Genomic DNA, 19,509 nt, shown 5'->3' with positions numbered 1-19,509 from the left:
ACATCCTAGTTATATTTCAACACACTGGGTGCCTGAGTTTAACTGCATGAACCATTCAAAGAAAAAGGAGTAAATATGCTTTTCTACTGAGGAAAGTTTACTGAGGTTTTGACAACTCTAAGTTTTGTTGAATCAGGAGAGAAGCAAGAGCTTTGTAAGATCTGGAATCCACTCCAGTCACGTTTGCCAGGGATGAATAGCACAAAGTTTTCACTTCTGCAAACAACAATATAAACCAAAGGTGATGCACAGATGTCAACGGGATCCAAACATGCCGTGAAGAATACTGCAAATTAGTGACAGTGGCCAAGACACAGCTAAGCTGGCGTGACAAAACCCAACCTCAGCTTGCAGACAGCTATGAAAAAGAACACCTATAAAAACACTGAGAATATACACTCTGCTCTGGAAGAAATTTGCAGCCTGAAAAAGAGATGCACTTCCCCCTTCCATTTCTGGTGACACTATCCAACAGTAAGAAAAAACAATTTTGTTAATGCTGACTGATAGCATCCAGCATCTAAAATGTAATTCAATCATGATGTTAGTCATCTCTATCAAATTAGCTGGGAAAAAATGTTAGGATTTCCAATTTATTAAGCCCAATACTCTATTGTGCCTCAGTCATCCCTACTCAGCTGAAGGCAGATTAACATACATTTTTTAAAATTTCCCACATGAATAGGCCAAGATCTGCAAGTCTGCAGGTGCAGAGAATGAGTATTCTTAACTTCCTCTTTGAAAGCCAACCACTGACAAAAAACTTACCAACTGACTTAAAACAAAAAAGGCATTTCATCAAAGTAGAACAGAACTTTCAGCCTTCTCCCATACATACCTTCATCTTCCTCAAATTCAATCTCATTTGCTTCATCAAACTCCGCTAAACCAAGAATTCCTTGGAGACGCTTTTGTTTTGCTTTTATCTTCTTCAACTGTTGCTCCTTCAACAAGAATTAGATACGTAATTTAATTTTTAATCTGTTTCATAAGCTTGCTATCCTTTTAAGCAAGACTTAAATTACTACATTTGTAGTATTTTCAACCAGAACCTCATATTCAAATGTTTACAAGTATTGCACTTGAAACAAAAAAAGTGCAAAAAAGTGTCACAAGACTGTAGGGCTGAACCCACAGAAGGCACACAATTTTGTGTGTATGATCATCTTACCATGTATGTACAGTAAGATCAGGCTGTTTACACATGCAAATTTCATGTGCACATTACACATTTTTATTTACATCTCTTAAGGTCTTTTTATGAGTGTGTTAATTCTAGTGAACAAAGTCCATCAAGCAGATTGCTGAGATGCACAGAGAACACCAAAAGTTTTGTTTATGATTCCAAGACTGGGTTAATGATTACTAAGCCACAAAAACCTGCTGTAAGATTTACTCATTGTCCCAGAAGTTATGGAATGGTTTTTTAGAAAGAATTTGAAATTGTAAATCAGTCCAACATCTTGATATGTGTTTGTTCAGGAGTGGTCACAGCTAATTTAAGCAACAACCAAAAAAATCAAATTACTTGAAAAAAAAATCAATGTTACAGATAGTGTAAGAAGGGTAGTTTATTACTGCTATGAAAATAATTCATAGCTAGCTCTTCTGTCACAGCTTTTATCTGATTCCAAAATGGTCAACTGTATGTTTACTGGTGATGTTATCATCCCTTAGTGTTGCTAACTATCATTTATGAAACAAAACATTCCAACCAGTAAAACAAAGACTTGCGCAATGTTACCTTCCACCTTTTTTTAAATACTACAAAAGGAAGAGTACTGAAAAGCTCAAGACCAGCTTTAAATACACTGCCTGTCTCCAAACACACTCTTTAGGTTATTAGGAACACTTTTAGGGATCACAGCTTCCAAACTGAAAATTTTTTCTTACACTTCAAAGATGGTTAAGAATGAACTTGCAATGAAGTCTGAAATTCCCTTGCAACTAACACTTGTGGGAGTCACTTCAAGCAATATGAAAATGAGCAAAATACAGCTTGCAATTACATGATCATTCTTTACCGGTCAGTCTGGTGTAATGCATTTCTTCCTGCTATTTCCATCAAGTTGTTCCTAGACCTGTGCCACTGTTCAGTACTGTTCTCATCACTCTCTTAATTGGCTGAATTATGAGCACAGTGTTATCCATGTTGCTAAAATTATCAAGCAAATGAGTCAGCGGCAAAAGGCCTGAGACTGGCCTGTCTGAGGGCAAAGGACAGCAAGTTTCACAGTCAGGTTTATCATTAGAGAAAATTTAAGGCAAATTTCCAGCAGACAGTGAGCTGATCAAGTGCTACATTCCTGAGTAGCAGAAGTTCCCCATTTCTGAAGTCTCTTTCCTATTCCCAGCTGTAGAAGTCTGTTGCTTACACTACTCTGATGGCTCCTAGATTACCTTACAGCTCCTTTAACTTACTACTCCAGCAGAAAAAAGCTGGAGCAGTTTCTGACAAATGAATGAGTTAAAGAGGCTCATAGAAAGGAATGATGTGTTCTGATAGAAGACACAGCCTATGAAAGATGGAGGAAAAGAACACAGGGAATGAAGACCATGAGGGCTCAGATTTAGGGCAGCTACTGAACCATACCCTAACAATGCTCTGCTAATTCTCCAAACACTGCTGGGAGGGTTTTAATTAAATTAATGCAAATCCATCTTCTGAGCAGGTCCTGGAACTTCAGTTTTATAGCTTATTTCAAAACTTAAAATAAAAAATCAGCTCTCACTTGCATATCTTTAAATTAGTTACTTATGTCTTCAGTAGAAAATGAAAACGTTTCAAAGGGAAGAAACAGCAATTGTAGATTAACTGTGAACTCTATAATTAAGATTATCACAAAATCCAAATCTTAAAAGTACAAGCTAAGAATTGTCAGCAGGAAATATGTAATCCAATTACCTTGTTATATTTTTGCCTTTTAACAGAATCTAATTTTCTGCCAATATTTTTGTTGTCAGCAGCCTGAGGTGAAAGTTCCTCAATTATTTTATTTATTTGTCTCAGAGATGTAGCACATGATCTGAAAAAAACCAAAAAGATTGCAAAGGTTTAAAAAGGTCTAAAGATTTAAGTTTCTGAATAAGCATATTATATTTAAACACTGGAAAAACTAAACACTTTAAAAACTTATACATTGTAAAATAGTTTTAAATTAAATTTTGCTAATAGTAAAGTTCCCAAGGGAAGGACACTGAACAGCTACAATAATATTTAGCATTCAAAAGTTACAAGTCTGATGATAAGCAAATGAGTAGTTGTTTTTATTATTCAGGGTAAACAAAACACAAAACAAAAATCTAAACCGGAAATCCCATGTTCTCAGTTTCTAAAATGATTTTAATCATTTGATGCCATTATATAAGGAAGATTCTATTTTTCACCTTTACGATGTTTCTTTTACACCAAAAGCAGATTACAAACTAGAAATGCAATTTCAGGAAGACAGACTAGCTCAAAAAATTAGCAGCACTTCAACATTAAACGTCCCTTACTCTTGCATTACCATTTTTCATCTTTCCACATACAGTACGAAATTCAAGCTGAACGACACCCTATAACCTCATGTTTAAGCTGTTGAATTCCTTTGCAAGGAAGAAGGCGCTGCCATTAGAAACCACAAATCCAGGTTTGTTCATTCAAATAGCAAAATATTTCCTAAAGATACACAAATTAGCATCTCAAAGCATTATAAAGACTGCAAAGCAGTCATTATTTCCCTCATATGCAAACTGAAGCACTACAGAAGTCTCATTTGTCAGGGAGGAAATTGTTGGACCACATTTATCTCCAGCTCTAATCTGGATTCTAATACTGTTATCCTTCCTCTGAGACATATTTTACCGCTCTCCAGCTATCACTGCCATCTTCATTTCTTTGTTCTCTTTAAGCACTTTTGAACCACCCCATCCTCTTTCTCACTTTTCAGTTTTGCTGTTGTGAAGTACACTGCCCTCTTGCACATCTCCTAACTTTTGGCTATTGCTTCCTTGGCCCTTGGGTCTCCTGACACATACTACTGTCCTCTTCCACAAAGCTTTAATTAACAGAACTCTGGGATTTAAAAAATCTTCAAACATTTCTGCTTAAATTTGTGTGTATATTATAGAATCATGCAGCTTCTACCATAAAGTCTGTGCCAACTACTCAAAAACCACCTCTTGCCTGATTTTTCCTCTAGTCATGGATTCACTGTGCTACAGGATTTTAACCAACTCCACCATGCTCTACTCATCTTCAGTTTGTTAGTCCCTCTGCTCAAAAAGTCAGCTATGCCTGTTAATTTTCTCAAATATCAACTTTCAGACTCTCACATTACGTCTTATGCAGACAAGGTTATACAAGCCAGAATAAACCATCTGCATCCCCTCACACAAATCTCATTTTACAACTTTCAGTGAAAGGTGAAAATAGATGGGTAAGAAAAATCAAGGATGCTTCTTGAAGAAAAACACGAAAATATAAACTGACAGTGCTGTGCACCACTCTTTAAATAAGCACATAATCTAACTGTAATGGTTACACTGCTCCACACAGCTCCATTCTTCCTCTCAGTACCATCTTAACTCATTATTTTCTTCTGCTCCATAACATCTGAAATTAGATTTCAGTTTTGCAAACTTATTTAATTTCACAGTCCACACCCAAGTAGGAATATTAATGAAGTGCATAAAATTAAGCCTAAGAGCTATGTGAGTTCATGCAGGTAACCAAGGTCTACAGCACACCTAAGCAGCAAAAAACACCATTTATGCAATACAGTGAAGGATACACAGGTAGAATTATTTACCTGCAATAGCCCACACAGTAACTCTACAATGAGTCTAGAAACAGAAATGGAGATTAAAACTTAAAAGATTAGAGTCTCCTATCCCTCAAAGCCTTCTACTACCAACACACAATGTCACTTAAGCTTTTGATTCTTTTAAGGTGTCATTAAGTCCTTCTTACAAGCACTTGTGATGAGGTTGTTCTGGTTGTAGAACATTTGTGAGATGGAGTTATCTAAATTACAGAAAGCACATAACCAGAAGGGAGGAAGTGACACCTTTTCTGACTATTATTTTGAGTAACAGTGTAATGTAGTTTTCCGTTGCTCAGAAATCAGATATGAATTTTGGTAAGGCAGCAGACAAAACAGAAAAGGAGATGCACTGTACTCTGCTGCCTTGATGCATGACTAGATTAGTCAAATAAGAGCTATGTTGTAAAAAAATTTTCTCCTTTTCTAAAAGGTGTGTGACTGAAGAGTACACATGATTCAGAGCTTTCAAAACATCTTTTCCCCTTCCAGATTTTAAAAACATGAAATACAGAGTCTCATTGGATGGTTAGTAACAGAAACGAACAATAAGAAAGCACACAATTTACCTTAAGTCCTCCAGTACCGACTCATATTCTTTCGATGCATTAGCTACTGTTGCTGCTTTATTAGCTTCATTAATTGCATTATCTACTTGCTGAAGAACCCCTTGCTCCAATACATCCTGGTCATAGACATCAACTCCTAAATCTTTGAGCTCAGCAGCATGTGCACTACATGAGACAGACTGAATCTGCTGCCTATTGATCTGTAAAAGGGGATGTCCTCTTCTGGGCACCTCCAAAGGAACAGGCATGGAAGTGGAAGGCTGGCTTTCAGAGTTGGGAACTCTGATACAATTGCCCATGCCATCATCACAAATACCATTTTCTTGTTCAATTCCCAATGCCTCATCATTATGCAGGCAATTACTGCTTGAAGTAGTAGCGGAGTCTTGCTCTTGGACACTGTTTGGCAGGTGGTTGCTGTCTGTTGGCATCCTCTGCCCAAAGGCAACAAAGAAGAAACACATTGTGATAAGAACATTCACACATTTGAAGCTCATTATGAAGACGGTGCCCAAACAAAAATAAGCAAACCAATAAGCAATTTATGAGAAACTGATGTTTCTAAACACCATGAGGCTACTCCTCCATGAGTCCTCCCCGCAAAGGCATCTTCAAACCAACTTCCATAATCAAAAGAAAGGAGGAGCCAAAACCTCTTAGAGACAACTATGCCCAATACTCCAGGAAGAAGCTGATATGAATGCAAATAAGACAATCTCTAAAAATTACTCTCCTTGCCAGACAGTGAACTCAGTCTTGTGTGTCAATGGTCATGCTCCAGAGGACTGTGACATAACAGAAGTGTATGCAACTTAAGATACCTAAACCCCCAAAATACAAGTTTTTGAAACAAGTTAAGACATGCCAGTGAAAGCACTGATGAGGATAGCTGGGTGTATGCTTCAGTTTGACAAACCAGCTTTAAAGTGGCACCTCAGTTGTTAGGAAATTAATGCTGGACAGGCAAGCCTGAAGTTGGTATGGTTCGGCACCTTCGGAACGAAATGTCACCTGGAAGGACGTTACTTTTCATCATTTTTGTGGAGAAACAAGTTGCAGGAAGACATTAATTCCGGTGGGCTTCAGCAGCCGCCTCTCCCGCAGGGCAGCCCGCGGATCCCAATCGCACCCACGCTGCTCTCCCACCCGCTCCGAACGCCCACGCACCGGGACTGGCGCAGGTGCAGCAGCACGCACCGGCCAGTGCTCTCCGAGGGGCCCCGGGCCGCTTACCGCCCACACTGAGGGTCCTCGGGCTCAGGCGGTGCTTCCCCCTGCGGGCGGGCCCGGGCCAGCACGGCGCCGCCGGACGGAGGTTGTCCGCGGCTGGCGGCGAGGACCGGCTGGGGCGGCAACGCGAGGGGCTGCGGAGGGCTGTGCCCGAGCCGCGGCCCCGCGGGCGGAGCGGGACCGGGATGGGGGCCGGGATGGAGACCGGGATGGAGACCGGGAGCTGCCCTGCCGGGCCGGGCCCGCAGCTGCTCCGCACCGAGACGGCTCCGTGGCCACGCGGCTGCGTCACTTCCGCAGCGGCGAGAGCGTGGCCGTGCGCGTGCGCGGGGTGCGTGTGTCTGGGTGTGTGTCTGTCTGCGCGTGTGCGTGTCCGTGAGTGTGCCTGTCTGCGTCTCTGTCCGTCTGTATGCGCACTGAGTCTCGCGTATTGGCAAAAGCACAAAACTAAACCTCTTTATCCCCCCCTCCTGTCTCCCCGTTTCGGTGTCACAAACCCCTGGATCGGCTCCTCCTCCCCTGGGCAGCAGAACTGAATGTATTTGCAGACAGCCTCGGGCGAGCCGTGGAGGACGGGGGGGGGGGGTAAATGCACATCAGTGCAGGTGGAAATATTTTGCCAATTTAATGCTGAGACAGGTGAAGTTTAACTCGTGACTTCAGGGGACAATTTCTGATTCAGTTTGAGCACTGAGTTGGTTTCTGCAATTGCCTTTCAGTTGTCTTGCACCTCGTGTCCTTGATACCCTCTCTTTGCAGTGAATGTCTTGAAACAAGATGCAGATTTAAGAAAATGTCCAGCAATGATAACATATTTTGTAGTGTTCGTGTGATCCAAAGACATCCCAGATCCTACTGATAAGTGCATGTAGATTAGGATTGCAGCTGTGCAGAACTGTCACAGGTGTTTAATGGAACAGCAGGAGTGGTGTCTGTGTGTGACTTGAGGTAATGTGTCAATCATGAAAGTGTGAGTTGTGGGTTAGGATATACAGGGAGAAAAGATAACTTCTATTAGATTTTGGGCTTTGTCTTTTTTTCACCCTGCCTTTAGATATTTGTACACATTGCCGAGATCTTTCTTATTCTTTAGGTTATGCAGACCAAGCTCTTTTCAGCCTTTCCTCATGGGGGAGATGGTCATGGTCCAGTCCCTACTCACCTCAGTGGCCCTTTGCTGCACACTCTCTTAGTAGTCCCATGTCTCTTGTACTGGGAAAGTCACTCTGGGCACTGATTGTCTGACACTTCCTTAGCTGTGTTGCCACAGCACAGTGATGGAGCCCACATTGCTGTAGTAAAATGCTGTTGATAAATTAGGTACCCATCAATTCAAGCATTTCAAAAGTCATGGAAACTTTCCTTTGTTCCAAATTTGTGCCATACCTAACAGACCCACAGAGTCCTTACATACTTGCTCCAAGAGCAGGAGTTCTGTTACTTTTTCTCATAAGTGACCACCACTGACAGTTTTCATAAAATGCCATATCCTACCAAGTTCTCCATGTTGCCAGATCTCTATGTCAGATTATACCATCTCCTTTAATACCCACTGGTGTGAGCATTAACATATAATTCTCAAAATCATTGGTAGCTTTATTCTGAACTGCAGTTTCAGATTCTTGACTGAAGATTTTTCTTTTCTTCCATTCCCTTATTCCCTTCTTCTCACAATGTCTGGAGGTCTCAGGAAAACACTGAATGGGTTCTCTAATACCTATAAGACCAAGACCCAAACCCAAAAGGTTATCAGTCAAATGAAGCAGTGCTACATTGACAAACTTGTTTCCTTTGTTCAGAATTAAACTGTTACTGCAAATATCCTTGACTTAGTATTTAGTGACTATGATGAGGAGGCTTTTTTTAACCTTCATTGCCATGTTTTAATTAGAAGGAATGTTGTTTTGTAATTTCTCAAAAAAATTAAAATGTGGAGTCTCAGCAGAGTGAGACAGGCAGCAACCAGAGGACATTTAAGGAAAGAGCAACATCAAGCTGTTGTCAAAACTCAACTATGGTATGGAGGGGTAGGCTCAGTTTTCTAGAAACTGATTAGTGAGTGTCAAAAGGTAAGTTTTCCTGGAAGCAGAAAAAAAGAACCTTGTATTGTTTGCTAGGTGAGGAGTTTTCAAATGAAAGTCTGCTGCTTTCCTAAGTTCAGGAGGAAATACAAGATTTTCCTGTATGTTGACAGACTTCTGTGGGTTAAGAAATTACTAATGTGAGTGAGGGTCACTACTGAGACTGGAAGAAGAGCTATAATCCAACATGAAATGCTACTTTCAAGCAGGTACTTGCCAAAAAAAACAGTTACACTGGCTGTGACTCCAAAGATCCCTGTAAAGCTTGCTCATAAGATTCCTGTTGTGCTCTATATATAAGGGAATATATGAGATTGAAAATGCTCTTTCTATTCTGAAACCATGATAGAAAAATGTGGGAGCCCCTTAGAGACTGATGAATGGCATCTATCCGTGAAGCACCATAGACACTGGCAATGATGTATCAATAATAATTGCATTGTACAAATAGTCTGCCCAAACTGTGTGGGTGCCCAGGTGCTGTTAGACTGAAGCCTGCTGAAGCCAGGCCCTCCAGCAGTTGAAAAATCAATATGGCTCCGTTAGTCACAGTAGGGACAGATTCTACAGGCCTTTAAAACTCATTCTGTGGGGGTCTATCCTTGATGCATTTGCAACACTATGCCTTTCTTTAATTTTCTACCTCAAGACATCATTTTGCCTAAGCAGGTGAGATCTGCTGTTTCATCTGTTCTCAGCCTCATCTGGAATGGTCTATTACAAAGGCGGTAAAAGTACAAAATCCATACTATAAACCAAAATGACTTTGAAGTTTTATTTTCAGTGCAGTCATTTTTACACAGAAAATTAACTTCTGATGAACCAAAAGTTCAGTTCTGGTCTTGACTATATACACATGTGGCTTCTGATATTTTCACATAGCATGCATCCATGCATGTTTATCTTTCACTGCAGTACTTAACTGCATTTACCTTAATTTTCTTTTCCTTTTTTCCTTTTTTTTTACATATAGATAACTTCTAACTGCAGTGTGGGTGTTCTGCTAAACCATTGCAGGACAAGCTCTGCTTGTTTGATTAGATTTTTAAATGTTGTTGACATTGCCACTATTTTCACACCCCACCTTGTATGCAAGCGTTAGTGATGACAATTCTTGCTGGAGCTGGTTCTGGCAACTTTTGATGTGCAGATGTTATGCTCTTTCACTTGAACTACCAAGACTGGGAAATTCAACTGTGTGGGCATCTTCCCTTTCTATCAGCCTTGCAGGGTTACTGGAAGGATCCTGGCAGACCATGTGAAGCTGCAGCTCAGATTTCAGCTGTTGGATTTGGAGGGCTGTGAGGAAATGCAAACAGTCTTCCAAGGAAGGTCAAATACAATAACAACTTGGAAAGGAAGTAATTTGTTTCTGTAACTCGGAAGTGGCTAATGAAAAGTCTCATTCTATAAATTATGGGCAGTGATGAGGGTAAAAGGGACAGTGATTTAATTTTTAGTCCATCATTTCTGTTCAATTTCCCACTCTAAAAAATTATCCCAAGAGTCATGGCCTGGGAATTCTATGAGAAACACATCTCAGTGATGTACCCAGTAATAACCTGCCATGTCTAAGCCCTGTTCTTAGCAGGAGATGATCCTCTCAAGCTTGAGAGACTGGTTGTGCTATTAAGGGTGTGCTCTGCTGGCAGTTGACCAAATCTTCATTCTTGCTTTTTCAAGTAGGCATTTCCTCCACAGATTTTAGTATGTATTTTGTGAAACTGAAGCCTAAGGAAAGACTTTGTGACTGAACATATTTATGATTTGTTCTGAGGAGATTCTGTACGTTAACTATGGCAGATTGCAATGGAGCAACTGCACAGAAAGGCTTGGATTGACTGTGTAAGAAAAAAATAATCAGATACACTACATTTTCAGGGTTAAGTGACCCCAGGATTTGAACATCTTCAAGCTCTTATCATACCAGTGTTTACATGCATTAGGATGACCTGAGATGCCTGAGCCTCAGGCTTGTGACTGCTACTTTTATTTGTGGAGCAGTCCCAGTGGACGCAGTGCTTTGCTAAATATTTAAAGATGTTCTTTGTCCAAAAGTGCTTAGGCCTAAGATTTTCATTTATTCATAGTTTCATAGAGCTTAAGGCCAGACATGACCATTACATCATTTTTTCTGACCTCCTGTGTGACACACAGTAAAATTATTCAGTCAGTAACTTCTGCATCAGACCTGAGTCTTGGGGCTGAGGTAGCACAGATGGCTTAGCAGGACATCACATTTTGATTTAAATATACTGAACAACAGAAAATCCACTAAATGACTTGATTGTTCCAGAAGCTAATTGCCCCACTATCTTTCAAGTAGCCTGAAACACGCTAGCTTAAAAAAAAGCCATGTGTTTAAGTGAGGGCCTGGTCTGTTAAACATAGGGGAAGGAAAGACTTCAATGGAATTTTGAAATAAGCCTCAAACACAACTTTGTAAAATCTTGAGGCAAAATTTCAGGAGAACAAACTTTGCTTATCTGTTTAGAGGTTAGCAATGGGATGGACCACAGGTTTCACCTAAAACGTCCTGAAGCTGTTATTGGCTTCTCTGTGTTATGGCTATTCCTAGAAATGCTGCTTTTATGGTTGAGGTGATCAGCTGGGTACACTTGTCCTGCCTGAGGCCAACTTAGAAGATGAAAATCCCAACATTATGCTAGAGAGGTCAGTTAGTCAGGTACAGAATGACTTAATGCCCACAGGCAGGGCTGTTCTGCCCAGAAACAGATGGCAGTGGCAGATCTTAGTGCATATCAGTTTAGCTTCTCTATTTTCTAATCCTTTCCTGATGAAGTATCAGCTGTGGGTCTGAGCCAACACCCTAGGAGATTTCTGTGCTGGTGACGAAAATGCTATACACTGAGGCACCCTGATACTTTTAAATCAAAATACCAAAACTGTGAAGTTGTGATGAGACTAGATAATAAATGATTTAGGGGCTGCATTACTTCTCAGGAGGGCACAGAATTGCCGGCAGCATTGGCAGAAATGGGAATTCCATCCACAGAAATAAAGCATCTGTATCTCTTTGTTCCAACGAGTTGAATGGCAAGTATCTCTCAGAGCCATGCCAGTGTAATAAAGCTAATATATCAACCTAAGAGAGATGCTAAGCTCTTTGAAAATAATTGTGTAGTTGGCAAGCAATAACTGTTACTCTTTATATTGCAGAGAAATAAAACAATTTTTTCCCTCCCTCACTCTCCCTGCTGTGGTGCATTTAAGAAATTAAATGCAGAAATCTACTCCTAGCACTATTAGGTTGAAAAAATCATGACTGGAAATGGGAACAAAGAGCAGAAGTGAAAGTTTCTCCCACCACCTTTCTGTGGTCACCTTTTGTATTGCCAACAAATATTGCTGGACTATGGCTCACAATGTAAGGAAGTTCTTGATAGTACCAATTTTTTCAGAAAGCTCCATGTTTGTGATTATTTGGGCTGTATGTTTCTCCGGAGGAATTAAAAAGTGACTTTTTAGATGAATCTGCTGCAGCTTGTAGAGGCCTGTTCCTGAGGTTGCAGACAGATCTTTGCTTCATGTGTGTCTTTGCTATCTATCTTTTATAGCTGTGTGTACACAACACTTTTTAAGGACCTGAGTAAGCATTTAGTCAGATGTTGGCAGAACAATTGCATCAATCTGCAGGCAAAGAGGGAAGTTGAACCTGTGAGCTTACTGAGTGTTTTCAAACCAGCCTTTCACATTTCATGTACTTTATAGCTGTTTGCTGTAAAGTCTTTGACAAGGCTTTGATACTTGGATCCCAGAACCAGGATCTTCTACTGCCATCTTAGCCAGTCAGCCATAGGCTGCTGCTTTCTCACCTGTTGACAACCTGTGTGAGGTCTCCTTGCGATGACTGCCATCTGGGAGGATTCCTAAAGCTCTCTGACAAAGTCCTGCTAAGACTGTGTTTGAACTGTTGGATGGTGCCAGGAAGAGAAGCTTAATTATTCGAGTACTCGAAAGACTTTCACCTCCACTGGGCTGGCAGTGAGACCTGGTGGAGGCCACCTGTAGACTTCAACGCTAGAGGGAGGCATCGCCTAAAAGAAATCGCTAATGCTTCTAAAATAGCGCAATTTGAAATAATTTATATGTCTTGGAAGGGAACAAAACACTGATTTCTTTTTAAAACCTCTGTTTTTATTGGAATACATTATGAGAGGCCTCATTTGTTGCCGAGAACGCTCTTGGCCAGAGTGAAATCCAACCCTGCTGATGAGGCGCGCAGATTCAGCCTGCACTGCTCTGCTTTGTCTTAGCTGCACTCTCCTGGGACAACCTTTTGCTCCGCGCCTGGAGGTAGTGCGGCCTCTATAAATAGGCCATTGCTGAATTCTTGTGTGAGCAGAGTTTGAAGGCTGTGCCAAAGGATAAAGTCTTGCACTGTTTTAGTTCACTTTAGACCGACACATTCAAACATTTCACTGTCTGGCCTCAGTTTGTATGCAGAGCAGAGCCCAGGAAGATGAAATGTCAGTGCCTCACTCTGTATTTATTTCTCCCTAATTGCAAGCCTATAAGCAAAATAATAGGGTTTCAAAAAGTGATGATAGCTACGTAGGAATGGTTGTGGTCCCTGAGGAGGCTTTCTCTCCCCCTCTTTACCCCATTAGCTCATCCTGTTGCAGCATGGATCCTGTACCATAGAAAGGGGAGGTAATGCACAGCTCTCTTGTTTGTGTTAGGACTTCCATGTCTGTAGACTACATTTTGCTAAGTTGCACAAAAAGACCATAGAAGAATGTGAATAGTTATTTGAGGGCACCAGAGTAGTTGCTAGTAACTCAGAATTGTATAAAGCATATATTGTACTGACCAGAGAATTGGAAGTTACACTTCTGAAGTAGCGACCAGGTAGCTGAAAATCCTGCGAGTTAATTCCAGCAAAGGGGGAGAGGGAGTAGGATTTCTTTTATTTACCCTACTCCTTATTCTCAGGGGTAAAGGTGGTGCATGGAGAAGGGTGATGAAGTAAGAAGAAGGGCGCAGGAACTCTGGTTATCCTCCCCAAATCTTTCAATGAGTTCTGTTCAATGCTTATTTCTTCTCCTAGACTTTTACTGGCCTTGCCTCAGTTGGTAAGCACAACTACATCTAGCAGGAAAAGTTGAAAAAAACAATCTGAGTCAGTCTTGTCCAGTCAGGTAGGAGAGAATGAAACACTGCTGAGGGAGCAGAAGTGGAGCTGAGATGTTCAGGTGGAGAGAGAAATAGAAGTGAGAAAGAAATGTGTACATGGGGACCAGAGAGGAAAGAACAGATGTAAAGAGTGAGAGAATGACTGTTACGAAATCTGGGGACCAGAATTATTTGAACAGGGCACGGCAGAGGTGGCATATGGGTGGCTGTTTTGGGTGAACTTAAATCTTTGCATTTGTGAGGTATAGCAGACATGATGATGAGGTCAGGTGCACTAAGATCATTGTGATAAAGGTCTTGAGAGATAGAAGGTCTGTTGTCAGAAGGTGCAAGTTACAGCCACTTCAAATGGGTGACAGGAATTTAAGAGATTAATAAAAGGTGTAAATTACAGCTATAAAGACTCTATTTGGAGATACTTAAGATGTTCCATGAATTTATCCTTTAACAAGTTCCAGGGAGTGCCTTTCATCCTTTTGGCAACACTTAAAATTTCTTGAGTCTCTACTGGAATGGGACTTGGTCCACTGTTCCTAGTGCATCATGCTGCTCCATCTCAACCCTAGACTGCTTCTAATAAAGGAACTTTCACAGTGTCTGTCTGCAGTTTCATTCTGTTGAATCCCTTGGACACCTCATCACCTGTGTTTCTCACTAAAGGCCTTGAGATATGTTTTGTTAAACAGCTAAGAGAAAATTGCTTTGGGAAAGCTGCTGATGTAGTTCCTTTTGCCTTCCAGAACATAATCCAGCAGATTTGTAGTTATTATAACATCTCTGTTTAGAGCAAGGAAGATTTCTCAAGGTGCTGTTTAAAACTTCCTGGTTTGTGCTGCAAATTGTTAATCAGTCCGTGACAGTATAAATAAAATTAGAGGGTTTAATTAAAACTAATGAATGAGTGAATGGAGAATACACAGCATGTTTCACTTGTGTAGCACACTAGTGCTGTGAATAATTAAAATGTCACAAAGTAGGAGATGTCTTAGTAAAATTGTTGGAGCTGCAAAAATAGAGGCCCCTGGACTTTGGTAGTTTGGGAAGGTTTTGCTCTTTAAATTGGTTGAAGTATTTTTATATAAGTTAGAGGAAAGAAACAAAAATACTTACAACTCTGATTTTTATTAGTATGGAGTCAAAGCTGGCAGCTTGGTGCCAAACAAACCCTAGTACTCTTTGGATTGGTTTACACACCTCTAAAGATCTGTGTTCATACTATACTAATCCTAAAACCGTATCACTCAGGGGATTAGTTTGTTCTTTTGACTCATCTATTACTCTATTCTTGCAAAGTAAACTAATTATTACAGGCTATTATATTGTTGATACTTATTAATGTTCTATCTACTCAAATCACAAGCATTCTTTTGATTTAAACCCAAACCTGAACCATAGCCTGAGCTGGATTTGTCTTTGGCTCAGATTTGGTTTATGTGACATGGTCAAATAACAGGCCAAGAAAATAATTTTATCTGTATTGTTTTAAACAGATTCAGGGGGCATGAGATTGGAATTAGAGAGATGAGGTAAAGAGGCTGATCAGACTATTGTAAAGCTTGGGATTACATACTAGACCCAGAGTATAAATTCTTGGAGTAATAGGAAAACATCTTTCATCTTGTTGCTGTGCAGTGGCTTGCTGTTGTCTGTGGTATGATGCACTTTTTACCATCCCTCTGTGACTTATTCTGAGGTTGGTATTCTTCTCGTCTCCCGACTTTTTCCCAGATCTATTCTTCTGTCCATATGACAGCTTCTGAGGCAAGGATTCTGTTGGAGCATGAAATAGGATCTGGATAAATGCTCTGGCTACTGACATCGCTGATGAAATAATAATGCAGCCTGCTTTCTGTGTCAGAATGACCCAAGGTGAGCTTCAGTGAGGGACCTTACTAAGTGTAGGGGTTTAACTACACTTATTGAGAGGTTTAGAAAGTACCATAACTCCATCAAAGGCCTCTAGAGGCCATAGTCTAATGGTAGGCAGTACTGGATGCACATGGGAGTGGGGTAAAAAGGTGAAGATCATCAATGAGATAAGTGTCTATGCTGTTGTATAATCCTAGCTGTGTCTCATGACATTCCTTGTGATGGATGAATAAATAAATTTACACTGAGAATTTTCACCAATTTTGCTTGGTAGGTCAAGATGAAAAGAGCAATGCAACTTCCAAGTGGCACCATGGTGTTTTCCATGTCCAGACTCGGTATGCAAAACCTCATTACTAACAATATCCTCAACATATTCCCTCTCAGTGCTTGGCTGTCTGTTTAGCAGAAGATTGGAGAATTGTGGTAATGTTCCCTCTGAGCCTTAAGCATTTAGAACAGAATAAGTAAACTTTGCCAGGAACACAAATGATTTATTAATGTTACATGAAATACCATTTAAAAATATGGCATAACTCTAACCTGTTCACCACTGACTTAATGCTTTGGCATTAAGAGTAGTGTGAAAACAACTGTCTCAAAAATGCATTTCTCTCAGAAGAGAAGACTTTTGAAGAATATGGAGGGTTTTGCCATATATGATAAAAGTTTTTTCCATATATGTTTTGGTCTATTTTGGTCGAAAATTACAATATTTTGGAAGCAGAACATTAAGAAACTAGCTAAGAAAAAACTTAATTCTCCGTGCATCTCACTTTGGATGAGTTGAGTTGAGGGAAGTTATACTAAAGAAAATGTATACCTTTTAATATGTCCCAAATCCTGAATATTTCTGCATTGTCAAAACTTTCTAGATTTTCTGGCTCACCCTATAGCATTAGGAGCCTTGGTTACCCAGAAAAAAATAATAATTAATAATCAACAACCAGACTTAATCAGCTATGCTCAACTCCTCACATAAATTATGCTGGTTCATGTGAATTCTTTTACTTTAAGGGTTAAATTAATAATTCACTACAAATTAACAAAAATCACACATGCAATTGAAAAAATATCTTCCACTGGTTACTTTAAGATTCAGTTTTAATTGAGGGTTTGGTACTCATTTTCAATCAGTCAGGGCTTATATACTGCTGCTGATGACATCACTGTAAATCTGGGGTGAAGTTCTAATGAAGTCAATGGCATTACTCCAGATTTACATAGATCTTGCCAAAAGCAAAATAGACTCCATCAACTAAAGCATTCCCTTATCTTCAAAGGGAATTGGTTTCATCTGTAATAAAATATCTCAGGGCAGCCTAGGCTAAGCCTAGTTATTTGGCTTCACTGAGCTGTTTTATGTGAATGAATCTTTTTAGATTTGAGCCTAAAAGGTTGAAATCCATAAGCAACCTTCCATACAGCACTGAAGCAGACGCAGACTCTATAGAGCCTTTGTTAAGATGCTTTTCATTAAGGCAAGATGAAGTTAAGGTTGAAAAGGTTTGTTGGTCTTTTCATAAGAATACTTGTAAAAACTTGTATTTCTTAAATTGCAGAGGCTGCCAAATATGATTACAATGTAGCTAGAAAGAGGCAGGCGTGAGGTGTTTGAGACTGTGCATGCTGGTCTGTTTTTGCAAGGGATAGTTCTACTTAGGTATCTTCTCTTTCTGTATATATCACATTTTTTCCCAAACATGGATCAATCAGTTACCTTATTGGTTTGGTTTCTTAGTTAATTGTGAAGTGCTCAAAAAGCAGAACTTCAGATCAAAATTCCTCAGTCACTAGTCCCATGTTTTTAACTCAGGTTTACTGAGTTTAATGCTTGCTACAGGGTGGGGTATATGGTGTACACTTTTAGAATGTAGGAGATTGGCATGTATTTTGCCATGTGGTTGACAACACTTTTGTTTAGGTATCTACAAAAGGTATTGCTATGCTTCCCTTCAGGGTGCACAATAGGAACTGTGAGCCAGTAAGCTCTGCATTAAAATATATGTCCTTGCTCAGTCCATTCAGCGTGCTGGCACAGTCCTCCCCCATTCCTATATCTTCTGCAAGAATAATATGGAGTAGATCTAGAATTAGTTCACACAGCCCAAGACTTTTTCTAATGGAAGTTTTGCATCCTTTCTGTGTATGGGAATGTTGGCATGGTGCTACTTTTCCCGTTCAGTCAGGTAGGTTGTTTGATACTCCTGGACATGTCAGTCTTACTGTGTAGCAATGTCTCTGCTGTTCTGCATGTGTAGGAAACACAGTGCTCCCAGAACTGCAGGGTAAGGGCAGATGGCTGCACCATGCAATGCACTGTCAGGAGGGACTGGAGAAAAGATGGCTGAGGGTAGGCTGCTGATGCAAATATGGCTTTGTCAGCACTCAGTATGCTTTCAAGATGAGCAGGCTGAGCTAGCAGATCTAGGAACTCATATCTCCTGCATCAGAAGGAAGCTTGCAAGACTTTTTTCAACATATACATGAAGAACCAGGTAGTGAAGAAGAGATTTTTTCCTTTAATTGAATGGGATCCACCTCTCATTGTTAGGGAAACCTTTGTATTCTCTGAATGTTTTTGATAAAGATATGCTGTTTTACAGTTGCCTCTGTAGAGTAGCTGGAAACAGCTTTTCTTTCTAATTGGAAATATTATGAAACATAAAACCCAAAAGTTAGATTGAATATCAAAGAACTTTATGACAGATAAATTTATTACAGTTAAACAAGCCTAAAGAAATATCAGAAGGTCTGTAGCATGAGTTACATGCAATCCTTATATACCCAAACCTGGGAAAATAATGTGTGAGGAATAATCTTAGATTCTTGTATTGAAAAGACAAAGATAAAGAACACTAAAGAAAGTAAAACACTGCGGCAGAGGTCCAGAGGAGCTCAGAATTCTCCATTCTTTTTAGGTAATTGGAATTGTCATTGTTGCATCTTGTGTGTTGCTGCTCATAGTATTCATCTGATTTTATGCCAGCAGGCCATGGAGTCATGCGGCTGTGAATCAACTCCAATAACTAGCATAGGATCCATACCTAATTCTAAAAAGAAATCCTCTTAAAAAGTACAGGAGACCAAAGCTTGGATTAATAGAGTTTTCAGTGCACACCTCCAACTGCACGTCAGACAGTTACCAGTATCCCTGATACAATTTCAACTGCCTCAAAACCACAAACCTCAGCAAGTACAGAAACTGAAAGCAGTTTTAGAATGATCTGTGCTAGAGCAATTCCCTCCTCAATAGGTCTAAGCTAACCCAAACTGATGCTTTTTACACAAATGATTACAAAGAGAAGCCAAAATTTTGTCAAACCAATAGTGCAAACTTAACATATTGGCCCCTTGGTGTCATTTGAAGAAAATTAATGCAGAGGGCCAAAGAGACAGAGTCTGCAATATGTAATGCTCCAGAGGCATAGCTGAGATTTTGTTCCTAGTGTAGCAAAAATAAATGCTCTTGGCAAGTCATAGGGGAGAAATAAGACATGTGCATAAGTAAGATTAATCAGTAAAGCCAGCTTCTATCTCATGAGTCATATCTGACATCAAAAAGGCCAAGGTTGTTTGCATGCTAAATTTGTGCTACTATAGGAAAGGAAAAATAACAAAGAATCTCTTGTTCAAATTGTGTGTAGATTTGAATAACTGGTAAGCACTAGTGAGAGTAGGTGGAGGGGAAGAAGGAGTGGGGGCTTCTCTTTCCTGTCTCAAAAGAAAACAAAATATAAAGTCATTGCCCAAGTAAAATCAGTGACAATACTTCTGTGGCTCCTAGAGGAATCAGGT

General features: G+C 40.1%; 1 protein-coding gene across 2 annotated transcripts in view; it reads right to left on the bottom strand.

The window, feature by feature from the left end:
• ERCC6 (ERCC excision repair 6, chromatin remodeling factor) overlaps positions 1 to 6,895 on the bottom strand; it is a 49,277-nt gene extending 42,382 nt beyond the window's left edge. The window contains exons 1-4 of one of the 2 annotated variants that reach the window (XM_071563323.1): positions 6,608 to 6,895; positions 5,375 to 5,808; positions 2,906 to 3,026; positions 839 to 944 (exon numbers count right to left, since the gene is read on the bottom strand). In XM_071563323.1, the coding sequence (XP_071419424.1) occupies positions 839 to 944; positions 2,906 to 3,026; positions 5,375 to 5,805 (658 nt within the window). In that variant the 5' untranslated portion in view covers positions 5,806 to 5,808; positions 6,608 to 6,895. The other variant, XM_071563324.1, reaches the window with a different exon arrangement.
• Positions 6,896 to 19,509: the final 12,614 nt, after the last annotated feature.

Source organism: Pithys albifrons, chromosome 9 (genome assembly GCF_047495875.1).
Source record: "Pithys albifrons albifrons isolate INPA30051 chromosome 9, PitAlb_v1, whole genome shotgun sequence".
In the NCBI taxonomy this organism is placed as follows: domain Eukaryota; kingdom Metazoa; phylum Chordata; class Aves; order Passeriformes; family Thamnophilidae; genus Pithys; species Pithys albifrons.
The sequence above is the reverse complement of the archived record's forward strand: the minus strand, read 5'-3'. Positions and strand labels throughout refer to the sequence as shown.